Source organism: Parambassis ranga, chromosome 18 (assembly GCF_900634625.1).
Source record: "Parambassis ranga chromosome 18, fParRan2.1, whole genome shotgun sequence".
Classification (NCBI taxonomy): Eukaryota; Metazoa; Chordata; class Actinopteri; family Ambassidae; genus Parambassis; species Parambassis ranga.
The window spans coordinates 11,016,686-11,037,635 of NC_041038.1; the positions used below are offsets into that span (position 1 = coordinate 11,016,686).

The 20,950-nt window shown below is 46.4% G+C and overlaps 1 protein-coding gene across 1 annotated transcript; it reads left to right on the top strand.

The window, feature by feature from the left end:
* Window positions 1-1,460: 1,460 nt before the first annotated feature.
* tesk1b (testis associated actin remodelling kinase 1b) lies at window positions 1,461-20,412 on the top strand. Its single transcript, XM_028429607.1, has 11 exons — window positions 1,461-1,671; window positions 2,176-2,895; window positions 11,921-12,042; window positions 12,136-12,184; window positions 12,548-12,694; window positions 13,655-13,737; window positions 16,937-17,027; window positions 17,437-17,520; window positions 17,989-18,075; window positions 18,260-18,356; window positions 18,433-20,412. The coding sequence occupies exons 2-11, from the start codon at window positions 2,713-2,715 to the stop codon at window positions 19,533-19,535; spliced, it is 2,046 nt and encodes a 681-aa protein (XP_028285408.1). The 5' UTR covers window positions 1,461-1,671; window positions 2,176-2,712; the 3' UTR covers window positions 19,536-20,412.
* Window positions 20,413-20,950: the final 538 nt, after the last annotated feature.

The window sequence follows — 20,950 nt, forward strand, 5'->3', positions numbered from 1 at the left end:
TTCTAGGACATCATGTGGTCAAGTCGTGCTTACTTGTGACGCTTTCTCCCTCAAAGGCTGCAGAGAAGAACTCATTTTTATTTGTTTATTTATCTCCTTATTTATTTTCAGCATTTAACAAACTGAGGGACACATTTATACAGAAAGCTTTTTGCAGAAAACAATAAAAAAAAATGCCAGAGCGAGGAGAAATGGAAAGTCCCACACTCGTGTTCAGAACACAAATACACAAAAAACTTTCCACTGCTTCAAGACAATAATCCATTATGTAAGTTATGTAAAAATACTCTAAATATTTTAGCACTCCCCAACAAGGAAAAGCTAGCAATGCTAATCTGTGTTAGCGTGCTAGCCAGTGAAATAAAGTGCATTATCAGTACATTTTGAAGTAGCTAGCAGAGGTAATGGCTGCAGATGGATACGCTTAGCTTGGTTACTTGCTAGCTAATGTGATAATGTTAGCAATGCTAACATGCTACAGACTCACATGGGCTGGGCTACAAACAGTCCTTGTGATCAGGTGGATTAGGCGCATTAAACTACATTAGCTTAGCTTTAAAACCACAGGCTGAGATAAAGACAGGACCAATGTTTCATTGTACTCTGGCTTCAATGTTTGTGTAATTCCTATCACTGCCAGGAGGGGGCTGACAACCAATCTGTACTGTAGCTTTAAATTCAACTAAGCAGGCTTTAGAATAGAATAGAATAGAATATACTTTATTAATCCCTCTGGGAAGGTCCCTCAGGGAAATTCGGGAATAGATTAGCAGGTTTTAGTGGACTATTACCCCGTTCACACTGGGGAAAGAAATCTGGCTAAAGCGGGATTCGGGCCTATCCAGATGTTTTTTTTCTGTGAACACCTCGAATCCGGCTGTATCCAGTTTGATTTCAATCCGGCTAGATCCACCCACGAGAGGTGCATGTGCACATGCGGTCCTACCGTGGCCTGAACGGACTCTGTATATTACGAGGCACCACCTAGTGGTTTGGAGGATTGCAAACACGCTGGATGAAGCCGGATTGAGTGCGGACACAAGTGTGTGCTAGCCAGATTTGAAAATAGGTCTGAACGCATCCAGCTTAAAGGCTGTCTGGGCTCAATCCTACTCTAGCTGGAATGACTTTCTCCAGTGTGAACGGGACCTATGTGTTGAAAAATAGCACCAACAAAAGTAAAAAGAGAGAGAGAGTCCATCATTTCTTAAGGTAAGTGTAGCTTAGATACATGTATTAAAGGGACCTTGGTGGTCGAAAATATTAAGATTAAGATTTTTAGGTTAAATTATTCTCTTTACATGCATTAGGTTTTCATCCAGTGCTGCCAGCACACACAGAGGTGAGAGCTGGGCCGGTTTAAGCGCCCCTACAGGTGCATTTGTGCGGTGGTCACGTGTGGACCCGCCCCGCCCCGCCGCGTCCAATAAAGCGCAGCAAAACTCGGCGCTCCTCTTCCTCCGTGCAGTCAGCAGGAGCAGAGGAGGCGAGGAGACGTAGAACGAAACGGCTGAACCCTCCGTGTGTGTGTGTGTGTGTGAGGGCGACACACACAGAAATGATTAATTAGTGAAATAAAGCTGCGTGAAACCGGACGCCGCAGCTGATCTGCGGTTCGGGGGCTCCACAGAGGACAGCGGCGCATGTGTGGAGGTGATGTGCGAAGGCCAGGTAAGTCCGGCAGCACGCGGGTCAGTGCGTCAGCAGTGTGTGTGTGTGTGTGTGTGTCGACAGACGAGCCCACAAACTCGGCTCAGTTTGGCATCTATAATTTACACGCCTGCAGTCAGGCGGCTGTGGAGGATCCGCGACACGCAGGAGCATGGGGGGGGGGTGGCTGCGTGGGTTTTTTAGGTTCCCACAGAGTGTGTGTGTGTGTGTGTGTGTGTGTGTGTGTGTGTGTGTGCAAAGTGCAAGTGATGTCAGTGAGCGGCGATATGTGGCTGCGTTCACGGCTCTTATCTGTGGGGAACATGATAAAAAAACGGTGTCGTGGGTCTGTTTAGACTCTGCTTAGGAACATTAACCCTTTCCAAGCCACGCAGGTAGTTTTTTTTTTTATTGATCGATAAGTGTCAGCCATCATTGGCACAGCAGGAGTTGAAGTGAGACTTGATGGTTTTTGGTGAATTAACGCCCCTGTGTCCGCCCCCCTTCTCCACTCTCCCTCTTCAGTTTTAATAGGCTGCAGCGCCAGTGAGGCAGCACCGTGCGCACTGGAAACCCGGGATTCAATTGGTGGAACCAGGAGGGGAGCCCCGGCCTTTTTTTCCACTGCAGGAGGAGCAGAGTTGGAGGAAGCCGAAAGAGCGACGCTGCTACAGAAGCAGCAGCAGCAGCAGCAGCGGCAGCCTGCGCACTTTAGAAAGGAAACAGCCTCCCGTGCTGCTGCACGGCATGAAGGACTTCACCCAAACTGCGCACTGACTCTGCAGGATGCGCCACTGCAGCTGCGTGCTCAGCTGAAGACCCGGACGGGCCCTGCAGGAGTTTGTCAGTGGATCCAGGCCCCAGAGCTGCAGTATTATTATTATTATTATTTTTTGTTGTTGTTGTTATCATTCCTCTTCTCTCCGGAGAGCCCCGCGCCGTGGCCTTGTAGCGGACATGGGAAATGTAAACAGTAGTCGGGCTGGATTTTAAACTACGCACACGTCCCAAGTCCTCCTCCCGCGCCCTCCTCCTCCTTCTCCTCCTCCCGGGCCATCCGAGATGGAGAGGGTCGAGCCGGAGCAGGAGGGAGAGGCAGAGCCGCCCATGCACAGCGTCCACGGAACCAACCGGATCAGACCGTCCTCATACAGGGCCCTGCGCAGCGCCGTGTCCACCCTGGCCCGTCTAGATGACTTCAGCTGCGAGAAGATCGGTGCGGGATTCTTCTCAGAGGTGTTCAAGGTGAGCTGACGTTTGGGCTGACGCACTTCCTGGTTGTGTTTATATATATATATCACGCACACGTGGTCTGCAGGCTCACATCCTGCAGCTATATGTCAACACTCGTGCTCGTGACTCTTAACTTAACTTTCTGACAGCTCTGAATTTTTTTTTTAACTTCCTGTCAACAAGAGATGAGCGGTAACCATGGAAACCAGCACCCTGAAACTAAACATTAGAAAGAAAAATGATGATGCTGAGTGTTTTAGAGGAGGACAGTGATGGTGTCAGTTTGTGGATAGATGATGTCATGGTAGAAATGTAGACCTCTGTGTCATCTTAAGGTCCACACGTGTTGTCAGGTTGTGTTAGACACTGTGTGTTTGTGTGTGTGTTGGTGTGTAAGTGGAGACGGTTGGGACAGGTACAGATCTGGCACACGTGTAGGTAACCCTACGCCGGCCTCTCTGTTTGGAGCAGCAGCCTTCGTCTCTTTGTCAGGCTGCTGGTCTTTTTGCACAGAGCCTAATTTCAGTGAACGCCTCATTAAAGGTGACTGTGTGTGTGAGTGTGTGTGTGTGTGTGTGTGTGTGTGTGTGATGGTGTGAGAGATACACACAGGTCTCGGTACAGGAAATGTAGGCTATCCTGTTCCTTTATCAGATCATCTTTTTACTGTTTTATTGATTAACAGTTGAGTTTATAAACGTTGGAAAACTTCTTCGTCTTCTTGTCCTTTAAACACTTAAAATAAATAAATATTATATAAATAAATAAATTTTATACTTTGAATCAAGCATTAAACAATCATTGCTGATTAATTTTTGGTGCTCAACTAATCGATCAGCTGTTTAACCGCTCACTGACAGACAGGTGAAATTAGCACTGAGCACAAAATAAAACCATAAAACCAGCCTGTGATATATTGATGATAAACTTGTGCCACACTGATTAACAACATTTTGATAAATGGCTGTAAACTTCCTGCTGTAGTCTGCAGCTTTTCATCGTTGATGTAACTGTTGTCTGCTTGTTTGTTGAAATATGATTAGTTTTGTGTAACTGCTTAAATATTTTTTATAGAAATATTAATTTCTTTTCACCCAACAAAAAGATTTTTGATTTATTTTTTTTTTTAAAGCTGGCTAGTAAATTAACACGCCAAGCTACCTATCCTATTTAGTCATGTAGTAGTATTAAGTGATTAAGCCATTTTTAAGTGATTTAAGTTAACTTAAGTTAACTTAACCTAACTTAACTTAAGTTAACTTAACCTAACTTAACTTAAGTTAACTTAACCTAACTTAACTTAACTTAAGTTTTAAGTTAACTTAAAACTTAAGTTAACTTAAGTTTTAAGTGATTGAAGTGATTAAGCCAGTTTTACCTTAGCTAGCCACATTAGCTTGGATTCTTCACCAGGCCACATCACAGAATAGCAGGCTAAGCTAAGCAATGTGTTCTTGTTAGCAGGAATGCTAACATTTGTTTGTATGAGAGTAATCTGTCTCATTTTAAAGTCAGTTCGCAGGCTGGTATGTTATGTTGGCCTTTTGGCAGTGATAATAAATTAGAAGATTGTTTCCAATAGAACCTTTTTAAATCTAATACTCATTCAGTCACAGTGAAGCCTGGCAGAGTTAATGAAAGTCATAAAATTCAAAATCAAATTTGCATTCTGAGAAATCGAGGTCCGCTCGCTCGCCTCTGTGTTGTGACTTCTGTTCTTTGAAATAAAGACTCTCGAGGCCACTCGGCCTGATGAAGCCACTCCCTCTGCTTTGCCCTTTGAATGGCCAATGAGCATGCAAATGTCACTGTGTTTACCGCCTGCTTGTCAAGTTGGCACTTGGGTTTGGATCCGCTTGCCCTTTTGATTGTGCAATATAAATGCAAAGTTGTTACTGCAGCAGATATCGGTCACGTTTTAAGTTTGCTGACACGGCTGCCTGACACAATCGCTCCGGTATCCTGGTTCAGTTCAGAGTAAGAGGCCGGACTCTTCCTCGCTCTGATGGGTTTTTTTTTAAGTTCCAAGATGTGTATGGTGCCCATGCATCCAGGCTTTAAAATGGATGCTCTGCACGTGGTTACAAAGACTGCAGCCTCCCAGTGCGTGTGTGTGAGACGGCTTCGGTCCTCACTGCAGATCAATGGAAGCTGGCGGCAGGCAGACAGGCAGCCATACACACCTCTGGGTGTGCAATTGTGCAATCTGGGGAAAAAAAACACACAAAAGAGGGAGAAAGGAAGAGAGCGCACGTGTCAAGACAAATCCTTCAGGTGCAGGTTTTCATCTTCCTTTAATATTCCTCAAAGGAACGTCCTGTGTGTGTGTTGCCAGCTTTGGCCTTGTGTAAGACTCCAGAGTAATAAAAACCCCTCAATCACTTCTTAAACTGCAGCATCAGTCATCAGTTCAGTTACAGAAAGTGATCATTCATGTGTTTAGGCTGTTTCTCAGGGCTGTGGCGATCCGTACACAAATAAACTGGATCAATTCCTGATTGGATTACTGCGTCATTTTTCCAGCTGTGTGTCCTCGGCTGTATTTGGCGGAGCAGATAACACCTGCTGTCCGCGATCGACGAAGCCCAGAGCAGGCTTCTTCTTCTCATTTACATGAGACATGGAAATGTCCTGACACCACAGATCGTCTCAGTGCTTTTATTTGTCTCCGTCTGTCCCAGTCAGAATAGATCATTGTTGGTCTTACAGCTAACTGCATGATGCAGTCCCTTCAGTGGAGGAGGCAGGAGATCCAGACAAACCCAAGCCAGAACACCTTAAATCTATAAGCAACAAAACCAGGAAGTGCCTATAGTGGCTGAGTTGAACATAGTACTCTATCAGAAGTGGCCCCTGATACCCCGTTCACACTGGGGGAAAAAATCTGGCTAAAGCGGGATTCGGGCCTATCCAGATGTTTTTTTTCTGAGTGTGAACACCTCGAATCTGGCAGTATCCAGTTTGATTTCAATCTGGCTAGATCCACCTCTGGATTGGCTCAAATGTGGCTCAGGTGTGAACGCAAATGTGGCGAGCGAATCCGGCTAGCGACATGCTACTTCCAGTTAGCGACTTGCTACTTCCGGTTAGCGACTTGCTACTTCTGGTGCACGGGGCGCGACACGGGACAAAAAACCGCATGACGCATGCGCACACGCGGTCCTACGGAGGCCTGAACGGACTCTGTATATTACGAGGTGCCACCTAGTGGTTTGGAGGACAGCAAACACGCTGGATGAAGCCGGATTGAGTGCGGACACAAGTGTGTGCTAGCCAGATTTGAAAATAGGTCTGAACGCATCCAGCTTAAAGGCTGTCTGGGCTCAATCCTACTCTAGCTGGAATGACTTTCTCCAGTGTGAACGGGGCCTAACAGCGTCGCCTCAGTGTTGGGGCCATCATTTATAAATTTAAAACAGACAAATGGCACAAGTTTACATAGTTTCTGTTTCTCTTCTTCTCTTGTGTTTATTTTGAAAAGTCTTCATGGTATCATGACACCAGCTCTGATCGGATGTGAGGTTGTTGAAAACATCAGCGATGGTAACGAATAATTGGATCAACAGAGGATTTGCATTGGGCTGTTACCATTATTGAAGTGTGTGTGTGTGTGTGTGTGTCAGCTGGTTGCGACAGAGCGGTAATGTGAAAGAAACGGGGGTTGCCAAACACTGCTGTGGCGTCGCTGCTTGTGTGAAAATGAGCGGTGATGTGAGGACAGCTGGTTTATTCTTTACTGCTCTGTCTGAATGTTTCCATCACGGACGGGTTTCAGTTTAAATGCGACAACGCCCTGAAGCTGCGCGACGGGGGTTTAAGCAGCAATGGTTGGAATCTCCCAAGTGGGACGTGTTGAGATGTGACCAGTTCTCTGTAATTCCAGGAACAATTTCAGCTCTGGAAAGATAAAACTTAACAACAAAGGAGGAGAGAAAAGACGCATCTTACAGCGTCACAAACCGCCATCCATCATCCTCTGGCTCCTCTGTGCGTGTGATCAGTTTCAGGGTTCAGGATTAGGTGTGTTTGTGTTCCCATTGGGAGAGCCAGTGCGGACTTGAACACCAGTACTTCAGTGGAGCACTTTCCCCTCATTGTTTCCTTCTTTCCCCGCCGCTCCAGTCCGGGCCTGCTCGTTTGTTTATGTTCTGCACAGCCGCACAAACACCAAAGTGCTGAGCGAGCATGTGATGTTTCTGTCTTCACTTTATGGCTTAAAATATTAGAACGGGATTAAAATGGATAATTGTGCAACTTCTTACCCAACACTTCTGTTTTTCTATCATGGTCACCAGAGTTTTATGGCTTTGTCTCGAGAGACTCTGTCTGTGTGTGTGTTTACTTCAGCGCACAATGAGCGTTTCCTCCCGTCCACTTGTTGGCAGTGCTGCAGTCTTCAAGGAAGGCCGCTCCCCTGCAAGAAGGTAAACAAACGGCCTGTGTTTGCATGTCCGTCCCACCAGTATGACAAAAAAAATGGCGGAGCAGCAGTCCCATCATGCCCTACACAGCATGCTCTGTTATCTGCCGTGCTATCAAAGCCACAAACTCTTTTCACGTTTGTTCAGGAAAGTTTTCTTAGGTTTCCACAGAAATCTCTGCCTATTCTATGGTACAAGGGAGGAGGCACAGAGTAAATGTTCCCCAGGGATAAAGGCTCTTATTTTGAAAGAGTCAAATGAGTCATCAAGTAATTTTTAAAAAAGAAACTTACACTGGGTCTAAGACGGGAAAGTGGCCTCCATCAGGAGGGTTGTCAACGTGGATTTGCTGCATGTGATTTGTAATTTGAGACTTCATTGCACAGCTCAGTGTTGGACACATTCTCCTCCTTTAAATTTGCTGCACAGAATTTGGTGTATTGTTCCTTTAAGCCAAAACATTAGCCCAGCAGTGTTCTCCAGTGTCCACACACAGACGATGAGTGAGCAGCAGGTCAGTGATGGTGAAAATGTTCTTCATGAACTCAAGTGGCCCCCTAGTGTTTTTAAAAAAAGGGGGTGGGTGTGTGTGTGTGTGTACCTGTCCGCCTCCCGGATCAGGTGGAGTTTTGTGAACCCAGCTCGGACCTCCCCGCTTGTTGAGTGACGGACCCCTCTTGGCCGCCTGCGCACGTGCACTCGTTCTCACTGAGAGCGGGGCCTCGGGGCTGCGGCTTAAGACTTCAGTTGTTTTGTAGGAGAAGTCATTTTAAGTGAGTGAGTGGCGCTCGCCCCCTCAGGGACTTTACTCACGTGTCACAATGGAACATTCCTGAATGTGGCTGATGGGTTAAAATGCTGATTCTGAGCTGAGCCGCTCTCTTGTTCCTGCAAAGGAAGCGGCACACTTGATGATGATGATGATGATGGTTTTACCATTTTAAAGGGGATATTGTGTCGATTTATTTATTTTCATAACCACAATAACACAACAGTCATTTGGCTTTGCAAAACAGTAAAGCTACGAAAAAACTGCCTGTACCTTGACTTGAAATGAGTCCACTGCTGCTGGTGGGAAGTTGTGAAGTAACCGTGAAATCCACAGAGCCTGTAGAGCTGACCCAGTGTCCGCAGGCGAAGTCATTCAGCTGTGTGTGTGTGTGTAGTTGGTTGTATGTCTCTCTCAAACCGCTCTCCACTTCTGCAGTGCTGCAGCAGGATTCAATTTATTCTGACTTTTTCTGCCTGTGCCTCCAACCAGAACTGCCACTGTGAGGTGAAAGTCTGCGGAAGCACTGGTTGTGTTAACATACTTGGGAGAAATGTTGGGATTTTATTGTGTGGATACAATGGTTTGTATCTTGGACCTCTGGACACAGGTCCACAGCAGTGATGGACCACCACTGAGCCTTTATGTTGTGATGTAGAGTGGTCCTCCTCTTTCTGATTTTCTCCCTCAGCTATCTCAGGTCTCACTGACTTATACCCCGTTCACACTGGGGGGGGAAATGTGGCTTAAGCAGGATTCGGCCGCATCCTGATCAATCCAGATGTGTTTTTTTCTGAGTGTGAACACCTCGAATCCGGCTGTATCCAGTTTGATTTGAATCCGGCTAGATCCACCCACAAGAGGTGGATCTAGCCGGATTGGCTCAAATGTGGCTCAGGTGTGAACGCAAATGTGGCGAGCGAATCCGGCTAGCGACATGCTACTTCCGGCTAGCGACATGCTACTTCCGGCTAGCGACATGCTACTTCCGGCTAGCGACATGCTACTTCCGGCTAGCGACATGCTACTTCCGGTTCACGGGGCGTGACACGCATGACGCATGCGCACACGCGGTCCTACCGCGGCGTGAACGGACTCTGTATATTACGAGGCGCCACCTAGTGGTTTGGAGGACAGCAAACACGCTGGATGAAGCCGGATTGAGTGCGGACACAAGTGTGTGCTAGCCAGATTTGAAAATAGGTCTGAACGCATCCAGCTTAAAGGCTGTCTGGGCTCAATCCTACTCTAGCTGGAATGACTTTCTCCAGTGTGAACGGGGCCTTAGAGGCTCTGGCTGTTTTTCCTTGCTTGGATTGTTCTTCGGTTGGAAGTGGTCTCATCCATCGTTACAGTCTGCTGCACAGGTCTCTCAGGATCCACCTCAGAATTGGCAGACTTCAGTCTCCTGAAGTGCAGGATGATGCTGTGAGAGTAGGGAAACTATTTTATCAGCAAGGAGAAGGAGGTGGATAATAAGTAGAAGGGGGGACCAAGTCCAAACCTTAAAAACACTGAGGACTCAAAGAAGGACTCTGACCTGGAACATTCAGATCCATCAGGATGTGCCTCAAAAACAGCTGAATCCTCTGCTCATTCAAGACGCGTCGGTCCTTCAGTGTGTTATGAATAACATGGATGCATGCATGGATACCCACCTCCGTCCCTTGCATCATGTCAGTGGTCTCCTGTGACTGAACTTCCAGGACGGGGATGATCTCTAGGGCCATCTCTGCTACATTTCAACTCTACTCTCAACTCTCTACCAAGTCTGTGTGACCTTGAGACCAAGGGGAGACGAAAAGAAAAAAAACCCTTTCGCTGCCTTTTACCGGTCTTGCACATCTCTCTCTTTCCCTTGTGTGCGTCCTCCATCTGCCGCCTGCGACACGTCCTCCTCTGTCTGGCTGTGCATCAGCGAGCCGCCGGCTAATGACAGACATCGCTGCACACGTTGGCCGAGTGAAAGATGCCCGTGACCTTTCCTCTGCTGACAGCAGCACTTTACAAGACTGAGTGTGTTTGAGGGAGAGATTTAGGGTGTGTCTGAGCATGCTGTGTGTGTGTGTGTGTAATTGTAGCATATCGTAGGATAATCTTTATGTAGGCATGGACATTCCAGTGGCGAGTCCTTGGAGATGACCATTAAAGTGCTTTGGAATGAGGCACGTGTGGTGTGAGACACACACACACACACACACTAAGACATGTACTCGTCTGAAAAATGTTGCCCAAACTGCACTTGAGCCCGGTGTTGTGTCAGACAGGCTGGGTAATGATGATGAGTGAGATGTTGTTTGTTTGAAAGCTGCAGCTCCAACCACTGCTGCATCAGCAGTTTGCACATGTCTGTACTGTAACCTGTGAGGCAGACTGTGTGTGTGTGTGTGTGTGTGTGTGGCTGTGGCTGTGGCTGCAGAAATACATGAGTGTGTAAGAGTCACAGGAGGAGGCTTCTGGTGTGTAAAGATGACATTAAGCAGCTCCAGCCTGTAGCCTGCATGAGCCTGCATCATCCTCTGAGTACTGTAAATACATGAAGAGCAGCCTCAACACTGTGTGTGTGTGTAGAGCGCTGCCTGGACGTCTTCTTGTGCAGAGAGGAAGCAGCTACTGTGTGTGTGTGTGTGACGTGTCCTCAAGTGGCTCTGCTGAGAGAAGATTTAGCGTGGCAAAAACTGACTCTCATTGACTGGCTGTTAAGTAGTGTGTGTGTGTGTGTGTGTGTTAATAGCATTACTCACTGCACTCTAGTTTGCACTGTAATAGGCTTTGTGGGTTCTTTTCCATCACCACTCTGATTCTAGAGACCAGCTCAGATCCAGTTTAGTGTCACACTGACATCAGCTCCACACTTTTGACCCACACACACACACACACACACACTTGTCACTAATGAAGATGGAACATGAAACCCTTCAGTGTCAGTTTAGTTTTATTCTTAGCTCAAAGGAAATTTGGTTCACAGCCATGATTTAAGGTCACAATTCCTGATTTCTGAATGTAAACAGAGGTGCAGCTGGAATGTAAGCTGGTGTTACTGAAACTTGTGTCAAATTCAGCTCACAGTAACACACAATCAGCAGTTTGTGAGAGATGTCTGCAGCAGTTTGTAACCACGGATGAGACCTGTGTCCACCACTTCCATCCAGAGACCTGTGGAGAGACCATGACCTCATCAGTCACCTGTCTGTTTTTGCACAAGTAGAATCGAGGACAGTGCCTTTAGTTTAACTGTATCTAACACACACACACACACACACACACACACACACACACACACACACACTCGACTCCTTTTGTCTGACTGCTGTATTCAGTCCTCGTCTGCTGCCTGTGTGCCTTTCTTGGGAACTACTTGTCAAGCAAATATGCACAAACATGTAGCCTGTGATGAAGCATGTCACATCTCCATGGTAACCATACCAGACAGAGCCATTGCCATGGAAGCAGGTTTTGGCGGAGAGGTGGCCCAAAAAAAAAAAAAAAACTCAGCTGACCTGCAAACGTTTGACACCTGGTTCCAAATGTTGCTCAGCAGTGATTTTATCACTTCAGCACAGTTTTATGATTTATGTGTGTGGAGAGAATTCATCTCCATAAATGCTGCCGCTGCCGCTGCAGGGCTGCTCTGTGCAGCTATATATCCGTCAGACAGCGAGGTGTTTTAAATATTAGTTTCCATGGACGGTCATGTTTCTTTTGAAAAGTGTGGAACAAGCTTTATTTCCTCGAGTGTCTGCTGGGGGTTATTTTCTTGGCTTTACTGTTTCTGCAGAAGCTTTTATTTTGAAATCTTTCCACAGTAGACCATTAATCAGTTTTTTTTTTTTTTTTTGTCCTGCAGGTGCAGCATCGTGTATCAGGTCAGGTGATGGCTTTGAAAATGAACATCCTGGCCAGTAACAGAGCCAACATGCTCAGGGAGGTCCAGCTCATGAACAGACTGTCACACCCCAACATACTCAGGTAGAATTTTAAACCCACATTTCTTTCATTTAAAGCACTTCCTCTGAATCACCTGATGTCTGGAAGTTAAATGTGTGTGTGCTCCTCCTCCAGGTTTATAGGGGTGTGTGTCCATGAGGGGCAGCTCCACGCTCTCACAGAGGTAAGACACTAATTAACCTGCTGATCAAAGTTCATGATCAAGATAAAACTACTAGCTAACAGCACCTTTAGCTAGCTTTGAGCTAAATTGTCATTTCATTTATTGATAATGTTAGCGTTGTGGTGTCAGCCAGCATGTGCTGATCTCTGACCTGTGTTACACACACACAAACACACACAGGTCAGAGAGTTCATGACATGTCACCTGGATGGGTTGACCTTGTGTTGCTATGGTAACAGAGCAGCCCTGAAAAGACAAAAGATCAGAGGATAAGAGGAGGATTTGGTGCCTGTGTGTGTGATTAAGACACTTATTCTAATGATCACATGTTGGTTGTTGCTGCCCGTTTGTCTGATGCTCCAGTACATCAACGGTGGTAACTTGGAGCAGCTGTTGGACAGCGACGTGTACCTGTCGTGGAATACGAGGCTCAGTCTGGCTCTGGATATCGCACGGGGACTGAAGTACCTCCACAGCAAAGGCATCTTCCACAGGGACCTCACTTCCAAGGTACACACACACCAGGGAACATCAGCACAGACTGATCCTCCTCAGGGAGGGACCCTTAAACTGATTTAATTTGCTTGTACCTGCACATGAACCTCGGTCTGTGTCGACCATTCCTGTCCCTAATGTATCGTTAAAAACTGAAAAAAAAATCAATGACTGGGAAGCTGTTAGCTGTACGCAAGGACATGAAGTGAAGCAAGAGGCTCGGTCCATCAGCATGACTACAATCATGGACTAAATGAGCTATTTTTTGTAACTTTTTGTCAGATAACTTAGGCCCCGTTCACACTGGAGAAAGTCATTCCAGCTAGAGTAGGATTGAGCCCAGACAGCCTTTAAGCTGGATGCGTTCAGACCTATTTTCAAATCTGGCTAGCACACACTTGTGTCCGCACTCAATCCGGCTTCATCCAGCATGTTTGCTGTCCTCCAAACCACTAGGTGGCGCCTCGTAATATACAGAGTCCGTTCACGCCGCGGTAGGACCACGTGTGCGCATGCGTCGTGCGTTTTTTTTGTCCCGTGTTGCGCCCCATGAACCGGAAGTAGCATGTCGCTAACTGGAAGTAGCATGTCGCTAACTGGAAGTAGCATGTCGCTAACTGGAAGTAGCATGTCGCTAACTGGAAGTAGCATGTCGCTAGCCGGCTTTGCGTTCACACCTGAGCCACATTTGAGCCAATTGATTGAAATCAAACTGGATACAGCCGGATTCGAGGTGTTCACACTCAGGAAAAAAAAACACCTCTGGATTGATCAGGATGTGGCCGAATCCTGCTTAAGTCGCATTTTTTTTCCCCAGTGTGAACGGGGTATAAAAGATGTATGTTGTAAACTAAAGCCAGCAAAAAAGCTAATGCTAAATACCTGAAGTGGTAGCTCACATGGTTTGTGTGTGTTTAAAGTGCTGCATGTAGCATAGTGTATGTTGACGTACGTGACCTCTGACCCTGCCTGCAGAACTGCCTGGTGCGCTGGGAGGCCGGTGTGTGCTCGGCTGTGGTGGGAGACTTTGGCCTGGCAGAGAAAATCCCAGATTGCAGGTCAGTCATCACCGTGATTAGATAAGTCACACTCAATAAATTGCATTCCTTCACCTTCTCTCTTTGTTCCGTTTATCCTTTGTGTCTTATCTGTGTGTGTCTGTGTGTGTGTGTGTGTGGTTGTGCCTCACACCAAAGCACACTTTTCCTCCCCTCACCCTGTAGAACAATTATTAATGCAGCAGCAGCAGCGTCAGGTGGGCGAACAGACAGCTGTCTGGCTCGGAACTTTCGCCACAAACTCGGCGCTCTAGGTTCTGGCCGTCTCATTGTGTGTCGTGTTATTTGTTGAGTGACATTTATGTGGTGTATTTTATTCACAGCTGGCCGACACTGTACCACTATAAATGACCAGCAATCCTCAGATGTGTGTTCTTTTTTTATGTTCTTCAGCTGCTCCTCCGCTGACATCATGTCTCTAAAAACAGTGGCTGATTTTTCTTTGCTTAGTAAAACACAGAGTTACCACAATGGAGGAAAAGTGCTGCACTGCAAAGGAAAAAGTATCTTAAACTTGGATCTCTTGTGACAATTATGACTTTATTAATAAATGTACTTTTTAATCTATAATCTAATCTGCAGGGAACTATGGATATTAGGCTGCCAGGATTATAGACCTTTGTTGAAACCACATCTTTATGTAAGGAAAGGTGATTTAATGGTCGCTATCAGGGTCATAATTATGACTTTTCTGTCTACCAGTAGGCTAGAAGGTGTGTTATCACCCAAGCGGCAACCTTCGGGGCTCAAAGTTGAAGCCCATGCGGAAGTGTCAAAACTTGTAATTCACGCCGCAACCACTGGGGGCTGGCTCCAAAAGCGAGTAATTTCCCATAGACTCCCATGTTAAAATGGCCGACTTCACAGCAGAAAAAAACATGTTTACAGCCTGGTACAAAAAACCACTCTGGTCTCAGATGATAGGTTCTCTTCTAGTGTCGATTGTCAATTGTATCGTTTCAATTGTATTCTGACTTAAAATTACGCATAATTATGGGCGTTGCCACTTGAGTGACAGACAGTTGACGTATCACAACATGAGTTTCCTGCTTCCACGATCGCCCGCCCCACTAAACCCCGCTCGTGCTCCCCCTTTTTGTCCATATTTGGAGTTTTGGCGGACAACATGGCGGCGGTCATCAACGTCCTGGAACCTCCCACCGAGCCTCAAAACGGCTCTTCAGAAACAAACGGGTGACGTCACGGAAGCTGTGTCCATAGTTTTTACTGTCAATGGTTATCACCCAGTGCAATGAATGATCGGCAAAAAGAAACCCCAGATTACACAGGTGACCTCTTGTGGTCATGTGGGTAGGTGCGTGCTGCAGAAAATTATTACAGAAAATAAACAAAATGGCTGCAAGGAGCAAAAGATTCTGGGTAAAGAAATTTGGTTTTGCCCAGAATTAAGTGCTGAGCAGCATCTGAAGCTAACAAAGAGTCTGTTTTTTTAATGCTAGGCTAAAGGATGCTAATTGCACACACATCAGTGTAATGGATCAGTTTGAATACAAACACACATCCCTCCAGCGTTTGTCTCAATTTAATGTTTGTTGTCTTTATGAAAATGATTTCTGCATAACTGTCTGTACAGTCAGCGCAGAACATCTGTTGACCTCATATCAGCGCTGCGATGCGCCAAAGTCTCCAGCGCACACAATCGTAGGCCCACATTCGTCACGCACTCGTGTCCCATTAGTCGTCATGCCGCCCTCCTGTCTGCAGTCATTTAGTAAAAACAAGAGACCGCTGCTGCCACTGTAACCTGGCCTGCCCTTTACTGTGTGTGTGTGTGTGTGTGTGTGTGTAGCCACCTTTTGTGTTTACACAAGTGTGCGTCATTATCGGGGGAGAGCCTCGGTGGTCAGTGCGAGCTGGAAAATATCATGTGTCCATCAGGTGAAAATCAGGTCGATGTTTTGTAGTGTGTGTGTCTGTGTGTGTGTGTCACTGTTTACGTTTGAATACCTGCACCGATCAAACACGACACGTCCGGTCTGTTTCAGCAGCAGCTGCTGGATTGTGTCGTTTCTGTCATCTTCAGGGTCGTGTTTGCATTTTTATTTTATTCAAACACATCCTGCAGGGAATAGATGTTGACAACCATTGTGTGTGTGTGTGTGTTGGAGTGCTACCGCTGTGGCACAGAGGGAAGGGAGAGGAGGTGACGGAGGTTTAGGAAAAGCTCCAAATAAGGTCAAAGTATTCCAGTCCTCCTGGTTTTGCTCTGCCTGCTTCGCTGGATGGCTGCTGTCACTCTGCTCTCTTGCTTCCATTTCTCTTGTTTCAGTTGAGTTTTCTGTGCAGCATCTGCTTCCTGTGTTTTCTTCTCTCTCTCTCGGTCCAATTCTCCAAACGGTGTTTACGCTGGGAGCTGTAACTCTCATCTCTCCCTCTGCCATCACTTCACTGCCTGTAGTTTTTTTTGCAGTATCGTAGCTGACAGTAGCAGATGGAAATAGAACAGAGGAAGTATCTGCCAGCAGTGTGTGTGTGTGTGTGTGTGTGTGTGTCGTCCTCGCACATTCTTGTTCCTTCCTTTTTTTTGTATTTGTCTAAAATTGCACAACGATATCTCAACATAGCTGAAAAACACTGTGGTTTCTTAGACACAGAGGAAGTGTGCACAAACGGACACGGAGCGCGCTCAGTGGCGACCTTCTGATTAGATTCTGTGTTAATGAAATGGAGCATGATGCCTGCTTCCACTTCCGCCACGTTTGTCATCTTCATCTATCTCTTAGTCAGACTTGTTGTTCGACTGATATGAAGGCCCCATATTTTGACAGCTTGGATTTTCACTGAGATTAGAAAGTCATGGAAGACTTTATATTGAAAGGCTGGTGCAACCTCATTATAAGACGGTAACAGGGAATGCAACAGAAGTAAGTCCAGTGCAAAGCAAAAAACTTCATTTAATCTCAGGGATTATCACAGTTTTGCCTCACCAAATGAGTTTTCCTCAGAATATTTAAAGACACATGATGCTATATTTGCACTTCATTTGGCCCCAGCCTCATTAAAAGCATCATCAAAGCTGTATCTAAGGCCTCTCATCACTAATCTGTTGTTGAAGTCTTAATCTTAATCTGTAAAGATGTTTTACTGTCATGCTAATTTGTGGATTTTTTGCACCTGAGTGCTGTTAGTTTATTTTATTTTTTTTTAACATGAATTCTTCCACGGCCTCTCTCTACAGTGAGGAAGAAGATGAGGAACCTCTGGCTGTGGTCGGCTCCCCCTACTGGATGGCTCCGGAGGTGCTGCGAGGCGAGGTGTACAATGAGAAGGTACTGACAGATCGCTCTCTGCACTCTCCCCTTCAGCTGCACGAGTTCAAGGTCCACAGTGGGCGTGATGAAAGCCGATCAAATAAACCAAAGAATGCAGCAGTGGAATAGAGCGATGATGTTTAATACATCAGTTATTACTGCAGACGTGTGGTAATGCTGCGCTGCCTCTGCTGCTGTTACAAGTATTTTCTGCTCAGCTTAGTGGAAATCCTGACTGATCCTTAATTCATTGAGTTCTGCAGCCTGCCTCAGCTTACAGGAAATTATTATAAACCCGGTTCAGAACATATGAGGAGATTTTTTTTTAGATTATATTACATAAATGTAGCTTCAAATATTGAACTGTTTTGTCCACTAAATCCTTACATGTGTCTCTCTCATGTGTCTCTGTTGATGGTCTCTGCAGGTGGACGTGTTTGCATACGGGATCATCTTGTGTGAGGTCATCGCGAGGATACAGGCCGATCCCGACATTCTGCCTCGCACTGAGGTACCGATGACGAGCGTTTCACATGTCCGCACCGCACCCTGTCCCCTTATCATCACATGCTCATCATGTCACGCACGTCTCATCTAATGAAGCCCCTCTTATTGAAAACATGTTGATTATAGATGGTTATGGTTGGTGTCTTTTTAACTTCAAGAGGCATACCAGCACATTTAGAAAGTATGTAAATAGGTGGAGATGTAGCTGCTGATTGTTATCTTGGACAAACAGGAAATTTTTTTTATCTTAAAATAAAATCCAAAAACCTGCAGATAAAAGTGTTAAACGGTGTGTATCACTTTTTACACACATTCTTTGCAGTGTGTTTACATAGAGTATTATACTATTTAATGAGGTCACAGGAACAGTTTAACACACATTGAAAGCCTTTGAGGCTGTCATAAGGAGCACGACTCCCCCTTGTGGCCATGTAGCGGTACAACACGAGTGAATGTTCATGTTTTCATGCAGGACTTTGGTCTGGATGTGGACGCCTTTCAGCAGATGGTGGAAGACTGTCCGGCTGACTTCCTGGATTTGGCCATCGCTTGTTGCAACGTAAGAAATAGACACGCGTGTGTGTGTGTGTGACTTTTGAGATGACAGTGAGAAGGTTAACCTGCAGTAACAAATTTGTTTTTGTCCTTTTATCAGCAGGTTAAAACATTGTTTAGTCCAATGCTGCAGTTTTTTCTGTTTCCTGTTGCTCATCCTGTTTTGTTTTTTTTATCTCTCCTTCCAGATGAATGCAAAACTGCGTCCACCCTTCTCCCAAATCGTTGCAGAACTGGAGAGGAGGCAGGCAGAGAGGAAGCAGAAGGATGAACCAACAGTCAAAGGTTCAACACTTTACAAACACATGATCAGAAAACTGATGTTTATTTCTGTGTGTTAACATTCGCTGTTTCTTCAAAGCTGCGTCCCCAGCTGTTGGCTCCCTGCGAAGACGGTCCCTCTGCCTCCTGTCAGACCCCCGTCTGTCCCGCAGCAAATCCGACATGCTCCATCCTCCAGAAACGCCGCCCGTCGTTACCCTGGCACCACCCACTCGGGTAAACCCCTTCTCCCAGAGGGAGGACCTTAAAGGTGGGAAGATCAAGCTGTTCGACACTCCCAGCAAGTCGGTCATCTCCCTCACCTTCACGCTGCCGCCCCCGCCAGACTGCGATGACTCCTCTGCGTCCGAGCCTGATGGCGGCGACATGCCCAGGAGGCACCGGCGCTGCCACTCGCTGCCCTGCACGCCTCCTCCGCACCTCACGTCAGCCCCGAACACCGTCCTCACTGAGGAGGAGGCTGCTTCAGACACTGTAAAAGGCGTGAACGATGGAGAGGAGCAGAGTCTGTTAGGTGAGGAGAAGGAGGCCGTCCTGGCAGGTGACTCGGGTCTTCCTCTGTCTCTGAACCTGCTGGACCATGAGGACCAGCAGGAGCAGGGGAAGGAGGAGCCCATGGACTGCACCAGCTCCCCCGACACACAAGACAGCACTTCATCTCCCTACTACAAACTTTCCTCCCCTCCGTCTCACTCCTCCACTCCCCTCCAGCCCTCCCCGCCTCCCTTCTCTAACGGCTGGGGTTCAGCGATCTCAAACGGGCCCCCATGCCTGCCCCCCCTCTCCAACCTGGACAACAACAATGTGGTTGTGAGTCGCCCTCTGGGCTGGAGCTCCGCCGCCACCACCACCAACACTCCCACTACAACCAACAACAACGGCTATCACTCCCCTCCCAGTGACCCCGCCGGGTCCTCCCCTTTTGGCTCCAGCAGCGGACAGTCTCTGGACCAGGAGGAGGTGATCTCCTGCCCCGGCTGCTGCCTGGCCGGCCTTCGCTTCCCCTCCCTGTGTCTGAGAGCTCCACCACGCAGAAACCCTTACAAGAACTTGAACGGGGACCACGCGGCTTCTCGTGGGCTGCTTTGTCCAGGGCCTAAGGGCCTGCCACCCTCACCCACCCTAACAGCCACCAGCACCAGCCTGGAGCCGGGCCTGGTTTTACCGGGGGCGCAGACATAAACCTTTGGACACCAAATGCACTAAGAGTGGGGCGTGGTAGCTCCGCACCAGAAGCCCTTCACTGGAAATAAAGCGGGTCCTCTTACAGTATGCACAGATTTTAATGCAGCAATACTCTGCTTCTTTTCCAGACTCACTTCTTTGGTGCAAAGGAGGCAGGAGCATCTGTTCATTTAAAAAAAAAAAAAAAAAAAAAAAAAACTGCAGAAAGACTTTCTCCTTGAAAGCTGGTGACCTGTTTTGTGTCGCCCTCTGCTGGACTGAGGGCGCCACAGCCTGTGATGTCAGCTGTGCCTGTGTAGATCTGACTGATCGGCAGCGTCCAGAACTGATCAGCATGTAAACACTGCAGTCAGTTAGATCCTGTATATTTGTGGATGTAAAGATTCTTACGACTGATGCTGAAATGAGGAATGTTAAGCTTAGTATTAAAACTGTTGCAATGATTCTTTTGATGTTTGGTGCTGTTTCTGAATGAACAGGCGGTTTTGCTTTAATGTCTTTAATTATCAGGAGGTGTATGGTGCACTGCTGATGTGTGTGTGTGTGTGTGTGTGTGTGTGTGTGTGTGTGTGTTGGTTTGAGAGGCTGGATGTGTGTGTTGTACACCGTTCTTAAGTCTATTTTCGTTGCTGTATGATCTCCGTTGGCCCTTCTGGTTGCCTGTTAAGCACTTCAGCTGTATTATTACTGTTGTTAATAAGGGAACTGTTGATATCATTATATTTGGGAATGCGAGGTCAAAGACCTACCTAAGAGATGTACAGATTCTTATTATTTAAAGATGGCATTGAATAAAAAGATAGAATGCACCGATGTCCTCACTTTGTGTAGTTTTGTGCCATCATCTGGTCAAACTTTTTCTTTATAATCTTTGATTTATGCCCCAAAAATCATTCAAATCACACAATCCTCCAGCCTAAAATACTGTTTGCAAATGTAAAAACACAAAAAATGGTATGTTATTAATATAAACAAGAACACCTGAATACCTGTTTAGCATCAACACAGCATTTTCAATATTGTTAGCTAATTTGCCTGTTTTATGTTCAAATATTTCGTTTTAATCCTTCTATTATGGATTACTTGGAAGCTGCTGTCATGCTAACAGGCTAAGCAGAAGTTGGTAAACACGGTACCTGCTCAACATCAGCTTTTAAGTTTAGGTCGTTAGCATTATGCTAATCACAGATGGTTAACAAATCTGTACTTAGTTGCTCTTATGAGCATATGGTGATGTTAGCTTAGCTTGTAAACAAACAGTCAACTGTTTAATCTCTAGTAAGCCTCAAATGTACTTTGTAGAGACCCGGTGTTGTATCTATCAGGCTAACCTGTCAAACTAAAGATTGAAAAGTGGCGCCGGCTGTGCATCGTTAGCTGATGTTAGCATGCTAAACAACATGGTTAACCTA

Excerpts from the sequence above, each read along its gene's own strand:
- tesk1b (XM_028429607.1), top strand. The coding sequence starts at position 2,713 with ATGGAGAGGGTCGAGCCGGAGCAGGAGGGAGAGGCAGAGCCGCCCATG. Across the intron at positions 2,896-11,920 it reads TCTTCTCAGAGGTGTTCAAG|GTGCAGCATCGTGTATCAGG; the intron begins GTGAGCTGACGT and ends TTTGTCCTGCAG. Across the intron at positions 12,695-13,654 it reads ACAGGGACCTCACTTCCAAG|AACTGCCTGGTGCGCTGGGA; the intron begins GTACACACACAC and ends CCCTGCCTGCAG.